The sequence below is a fragment of the Phycodurus eques genome, chromosome 13 (assembly GCF_024500275.1).
Source record: "Phycodurus eques isolate BA_2022a chromosome 13, UOR_Pequ_1.1, whole genome shotgun sequence".
Classification (NCBI taxonomy): domain Eukaryota; kingdom Metazoa; phylum Chordata; class Actinopteri; order Syngnathiformes; family Syngnathidae; genus Phycodurus; species Phycodurus eques.
The window spans coordinates 9892571-9898882 of NC_084537.1; the positions used below are offsets into that span (position 1 = coordinate 9892571).

Below are 6312 nucleotides of genomic sequence, written 5' to 3' on the forward strand. Positions count from 1 at the left end.
ACTGCACTCTCGTTTTCTACTCCAAAATTGTGGAATGAGCTGCCCCTGAACCAGACAGACCGATTCGCTTCCTCTTTTTACATACTCTCTTAATTTTTTCCCCCCTCCGGCTTTTACCTCAGTTTGAATGGTTGATTTATTTATTTTTTTGTTATTGTTATATTGTTTTCTGCCATTATTGAAATTGGTGTTTTTACCTTTATATTATATTGGTCTTATATCCCTGATATTTTTTTTTATCGTTGCATGTGTTGCTCCTTGCTGTTCTTGTTTTCTTTATGTTATGCTTTGTTAAGCCTTTTGGTCAACTGTGTTGTTACAAAAGCGCTCTATAAAATAAAGTTGGATTTCTATTTCTTGACGTAAATTGAGAATTGAGAAAAAGTGTCATAATTACTTTAAGTGTGTTTAAATTGTGGGGGAGATGTTAAAATATTTTTTAAATGTATATGGTCTCTCTATATGCAAATTTTCACCTATTGTGGTTGGATCTGGAATGCATCCGATAAATGGGTGTTCACTGTATTCAAAGTGTGATCCGCTGAGGATGTCACGTTTACCTTGTTGTCTTTTACATAAAGTGCTAACATTTCTTCTCTTCCGTAACGATAGTCTGCAAGTTTGTACTTTGGCAATGCGGGCGAGAGAGGTGGTGAGGCAACACTGCTACTGCCGTTTCCTCCGCTGCCGCCGCCTCTTCCACCTCCAGACAGAGCACGGAGCCTGCAGAGAGCAAAAAGGTTAGTGAATGAATGACTGTAAAGCTGAAGGCGGCACGTCGGAACATGTCTGGAAAGGGAGCATGAGTTGGGGGGCCTCCACATTGAAAACCAATTTCACAACAGACAAATCACCCATATTAAGTCTGGATGTACTACTTTACCATTCTGGTCCAAAGTTAAGTGTCTGGGTCTCGGCCATTCTTCCTTGAAGGTCTATGAATGTGTATAAAAAAAAAAATAATAATAAATTAAAAAAAAAGAGGATGAGAAAATTAGTCAATCACACACTTTGTCACTGCTTTGTAAGATTTCAAGATTTCACCCGTTGTTCTCACAGTTAAGATGTACAGTAAAGAACATGTATCGCACTCAACCAATTTTGTTTCATTTGGAAAGAAATTTTGTCAGCTGATTTAATATGTCCCTGCCCCCCACGACAGAGCCCATCCCACTGACTGACTCACACACAAGTGTACAATTTCAATGTGCTAAAGCTATTTTAGCTCTTGGAATGTGGCTGACTATGTCAGACACCTGTAACTGACATGGGAAGTATAGCCTTAACTTCAAGTACAAGTAGGAATGTGATGAAGCCATGCGAGATTGGTCGTCATTTAGCTTTTTGTGTCCACCAAACTTGTCACATTCAGGACAAGTTAAATGAGCCACAAATGGAAGTGGGGCGACAGTCGCCTCCCAACTCCACTCACCATATGGGAAGCCAGGATAAGCCACGTGTAAGTTGTTACTTAACGCAATGAATCTTTTCGAAAGGGGACAAACATAACACCAGTTGGCACTGTGACGACAATTTTGGAATTTATTTAGACACACCCGCTGTCCAGTCATGGTTGCACACTTTTAAACAAGTGTTACGCTACACCATGAATGACCGCTCAATAAAGAGCAAAGTTGTTGGGACCATAAAATGCACCAGTGACACGTTTGTGAAACTACCAGACTGGAGGGGGGATAAAAATGCTGGTAACTTAGTCCCACCGTGTCATGCGTAAAAGCTACTCGGTGCTTTTTAAAGTCACAACCACGCTGAAATGAATGGCTCATTGAAAAATTTCACGTTAACAACATTAAACCTCGACAGCCCGTCAGACAGTAGGAAAATTGCTAAACGTGTTCGTAAAGTAGCCCCCTGATGTGTTACGACGTATTATTTCGATGATGTTGAGAGTAGTTGTAGGTTTTGGGGAGATACTTTGATGCCACACCGCAGCTAACTCTAGTTAGCAAAGCTAAAAAAAAAATGCTAACTGCAGTTGACCAAGTGCACGGCGTTCAGTCTGAGCGGAAGATATTCGAGCAGACGCGGTGTTGAACACACGTAACCACACGCTTATCCACCGTACACGCTCTCATATATCGACGATTATAACAAAAATAGTCGCGGTATTGCCACCACGGCACAAGTTAATCCTCGAAATACCCAAGCACTTGTGGCTAGCATGCTAACAGGTTAGCGCGCTAGCTTTTTTTTTTTTTTTTTTTTTTTTTTTTTTTTAATAGACAGAGGCCTCCAGGAGTAAACACGGAGGAGGCTTCGTAACAGTCTCCCAACAAAATCAAGCCCAGCTCGGCTCGACGTGGCACTTGACTTTCAGCCGTCACGTACTGGTTGGTAGGGCGTTTAACTTTGGCTGTCTTACCTCTGCTTGGATATGACAGCGTAAGGTTTGGAATTCCAGTTGAGTGTGTGTAACTCTTTCTTTCGCTCTCTCTCTCGCCCCTCCTCTCTTCCACAAGATGACTGCGTACGGGGAACTCACCGAAGTCTGGACACCCTCTGAACTCACCGTACTTGCTCCGCATTGGGTAAATCCACGTCACATGGTTTACGGACACCATGTTGTCTCTCATCCCGGTATGGCGGAGGTGCTGGAGCCTATACCAGCTATATTCGGGCGAGATGCGGAGTACACCCTGAACTGATCACCAGCCAATCGCAGGGCACATATAAACAAACAAACATTCACACCTATGGGCAATATATATATATGTAGGTAGGTAGGTTTCTGTGGAAAGTATCCCTTACATATAAACTGTAATTAATTGTGTTGCATTGGATTGCATAGGGACGTTGTGTCCAGCTGGGTAACAATATGGCGCATGCGCATGTCACTGTCCAGGCTCTTCGACGGCTTTGGGAGTCACATGACCACAGATAAAACCCGTACATGGTGGAAAAGAAAATGTGCTGACTACACGCGTGTGGACAATCGCGCCTCATTTATCACAACATAGCAGCTGTTATCGCGTGAGATAAAGTTGACAAGTCTGGACAGTTAGCGTGGAGGCTAGGTAATTGCTAAATTCCTAAAATTAGTATCACCTTAAATTTCTGTGTTAAAAAAAAAAAAAAAAAAAAAAGCTTAATTACTTAAAATATATATCGGCCGGGTCAGATAACTGTGGCAATTGGCTCGTTGGTCTAGGGGTATGATTCTCGCTTAGGGTGCGAGAGGTCCCGGGTTCAAATCCCGGACGAGCCCAAACTTTTCTTTCTATCCGTTCTTATTGTTTCTCACGCGATGTAGTCCGTTTGTTTTAATTTGGTGTGACATTGCTATTCAACTGATTAAAATTGAAAGTTACAGAGATAGATACCCTTGAAGAAGTGATGGGTAAGTATGGTATCCAGGAAAGCAACTTGGAAGGACAGATGGTGATAGACTTTGCAACAAGGATGCAAATGTCTGTAGTGAACACTTTTTTCCAGAAGAGGCACGAACATAGGGTGATATACAAGAGCGGAGGTAGAAGCACGCAGGTGGATTACATCTTGTGCAGATGATGTAATCTGAAGGAGGTTACCAACTGTAAGGTAGTGGTAGGGGAGAGTGTGGCTAGACAGCATAGGATGGTGGTGTGTAAAATGACTCTGGTGGTGGGGAGGAAGATTAGGAAGACAAAGGCAGAGCAGAGAACCATGTGGTGGAAGCTGAGACAGGACGAGTGTTGTGCAGCTTTTCGGGAAGAGGTGAGACAGGCTCTCGGTGGACGGGAGGAGGTTCCAGAAGACTGGACCACTGCAGCCAAGGTGATCAGAGAGGCAGGCAGGAGAGTACTTGGTGTATCTTCTGGCAGGAAAGGAGAGAAGGAGACTTGGTGGTGGAACCACACAGTACAGGAAATCATACAGGGAAAAAGGTTAGCTAAGAAGTTGGACACTGAGAGGACCGAGGAGAGGCGAAATGAATACATTGAGATGCGACAGAGGGCAAAGGTAGAGGTGGCAAAGGCCAAACAAGAGGCATATGATGATATGTATGGCAGGTTGGACAGTAAAGAAGGAGAAAGGGATCTATACAGGCTGGCCAGACAGAGGGATAGAGATGGGAAGGATGTGCAGCAGGTTAGGGTGATTAAGGATAGCGATGGAAATATGTTGACTGGTGCCAGCAGTGTGCTAGCTAGATGGAAAGAATACTTCGAGGAGTTGATGAATGAGGAAAATGATAGAGAAGGGAGAGTAGAAGAGGCAAGTGTGGTGGACCAGGAAGTGGTAATAATTAGTAAGGTGGGAAGTTAGAAAGGCATTAAAAGAGGATGAAAAATGGAAAGGCAGTTGGTCCTAATGACATTCCTGTGGAGGGACAGTCAAGGTTCGTTGTTTTGGAGACAAAGTTAGAGAGAGCAGACTTCGATGGTTTGGACACGTCCAGAGGAGAACTAGTGAGTATTTTGGTAAAAGGATGATGAAGATGGAGCTGCCAGGCAAGATAGCTCGAGGAAGACCAAAGAGAAGGTTGATGGATGTCGTGAGGGAAGACATGATGGCAGTTGGTGTTCGAGAGGAGGATGCAGGAGATAGATAGGCTTACATGGAAAAGGATGACACGCTGTGGCGACCCCTAACGGGACAAGCCGAAAGGAAAAGAAGAAGAAGAAGAAGAAGAAGAAGAAGAAGGAGATAGCTACCCTTGACTTCCACATGGCAGCCGTAGTCTGTCATCATCACCCGACGCTATTGCAGTGCTCACATTATAACTACCATAAATGGTTGGTTGAAAATAAATTCTAGGACATAAATATGAAAAATCAAATGAAAAACCGTTCGTAGGGGGGTAAAGTCTTCTTGTGCCGCCTTACGAAGTATTCCAACATCGCTGCGCAAACTAGTGCAGTGTTTGTAATCTCTTACTGCGTAGCCACCGTATCAATTATTTACCCGCCCAAAAAATAACAAAATAAATAAAAAAAAGCTCCGACTTGACCCCGACGTGATTTGAACACGCAACCTTCTGATCTGGAGTCAGACGCGCTACCGTTGCGCCACGAGGTCTTAGCATGTACTCCCTGTAAATCATTTTCAATTTATATCTTTGAAGCGGAGGGTAGTTATCATTTTTCGCTAATTTTCTGTCATAGTTCATGCATTTATTTTTCCTCGTGTACATTGCAAGACATTGGTCGTTTTGTATTGCCGTTACAGTTACACGTTCTGTACACTGGATGGCAGTAGTCGTTGACCAGTTCTCGTCTGTAAGTGTTGCGTTCGCACCTATCAGAGAGGCTCAAATTAATTGAGAGATTATGTATATATAATCTGCATGCTTTATAATTAAGAAACAACAGTCAATATTATGAAACGCTTACTTTATTGGTGTCGTCAAATGGTGCTCTGTCCTGGGTTGTTGTACACGTCTAGATGTAAATACCATGAAATAAGACGGAATTCTGAATTTTTGTCTCATATTCATCTTTTGATCTGAAACCCAAATGTCTTCAGTATACAACAAAAACGAAGAAACTGACCTTTCCGTTCGAATACATTTGGAGGGGACTGTATATATTATACATTTGAACGTATTTATTGTCGCATATAATAATGATTTATATTTGTATTGGTACTACTACCTTCTCATATTTTGTAATTGTCATTTGTATGTTTTTAAATTGATCGATGTTTGCTTGTTTCAGTTCCTTAGACTGTTTTTTTTGTTAGTTTTTTTTAAATTATTGTGGTTCTGCAAATTCGGCAATGAGCAGAGGACAACAAAGGCCCTACTATGAAATCATCCGGTGCTTTCTTAAATGTTCATACTGCAAATAGGTACAATTAATGCACTGCTGGCATTACTTTTTAAATAGAGAAATAATTGGTTGGTTAATTTGAAATATAATATGCATACGCAGGCCATCAACCATCACTTCCTCGTTAGTATAGTGGACAGTATCTCCGCCTGTCACGCGGAAGACCGGGGTTCGATTCCCCGACGGGGAGTAGAGATTTTTTTTTGTATTTTTAACACGTGTGTGTATATATATATATATATATATATATATATATATATATATATATATATATATATATATATATATATATATATATATTACTGACATGCATTTTTTTATTCTTATTTATGAGAAAATGGACTCCAAGCCTCAAAACTGCATATGTTGGTACTGCGTGTATGGTATTAATTTGGTGTACAGGATTTGAGACCGCTAAAAGGTTTAGCTATCGCGATTACCATTAGCGCACTAGCGATTACCATTTTAGGTCACAAGAACGCTATCTACCATTCAGCTCGCTCATACTTATCATGTTATATATACATTACACATCCCAACA

General features: G+C 41.6%; 1 protein-coding gene and 3 non-coding genes across 5 annotated transcripts in view; 2 read left to right on the top strand and 2 right to left on the bottom strand.

Annotated features, from left to right (window-relative positions):
* The window catches only part of gigyf2 (GRB10 interacting GYF protein 2), a 28649-nt gene extending 26161 nt beyond the window's left edge, over positions 1-2488 (bottom strand). The window contains exons 1-3 of one of the 2 annotated variants that reach the window (XM_061693925.1): positions 2384-2488; positions 884-935; positions 561-723 (exon numbers count right to left, since the gene is read on the bottom strand). In XM_061693925.1, coding sequence (XP_061549909.1) covers positions 561-723; positions 884-921 — 201 coding nt within the window. In that variant the 5' untranslated portion in view covers positions 922-935; positions 2384-2488. The remainder of the gene's footprint in view (positions 1-560; positions 724-883; positions 936-2383) is intronic. The other variant, XM_061693924.1, reaches the window with a different exon arrangement.
* A 666-nt stretch (positions 2489-3154) lies between these two features.
* Positions 3155-3226, top strand: trnap-agg (transfer RNA proline (anticodon AGG)). The gene has a single exon. It is a non-coding gene; the product is annotated as a tRNA-Pro (tRNA).
* A 1721-nt stretch (positions 3227-4947) lies between these two features.
* Positions 4948-5019, bottom strand: trnaw-cca (transfer RNA tryptophan (anticodon CCA)). The gene has a single exon. It is a non-coding gene; the product is annotated as a tRNA-Trp (tRNA).
* Positions 5020-5889: 870 nt separating this feature from the next.
* trnad-guc (transfer RNA aspartic acid (anticodon GUC)) lies at positions 5890-5961 on the top strand. Its single transcript has one exon. It is a non-coding gene; the product is annotated as a tRNA-Asp (tRNA).
* The last annotated feature ends 351 nt before the right edge of the window (positions 5962-6312 follow it).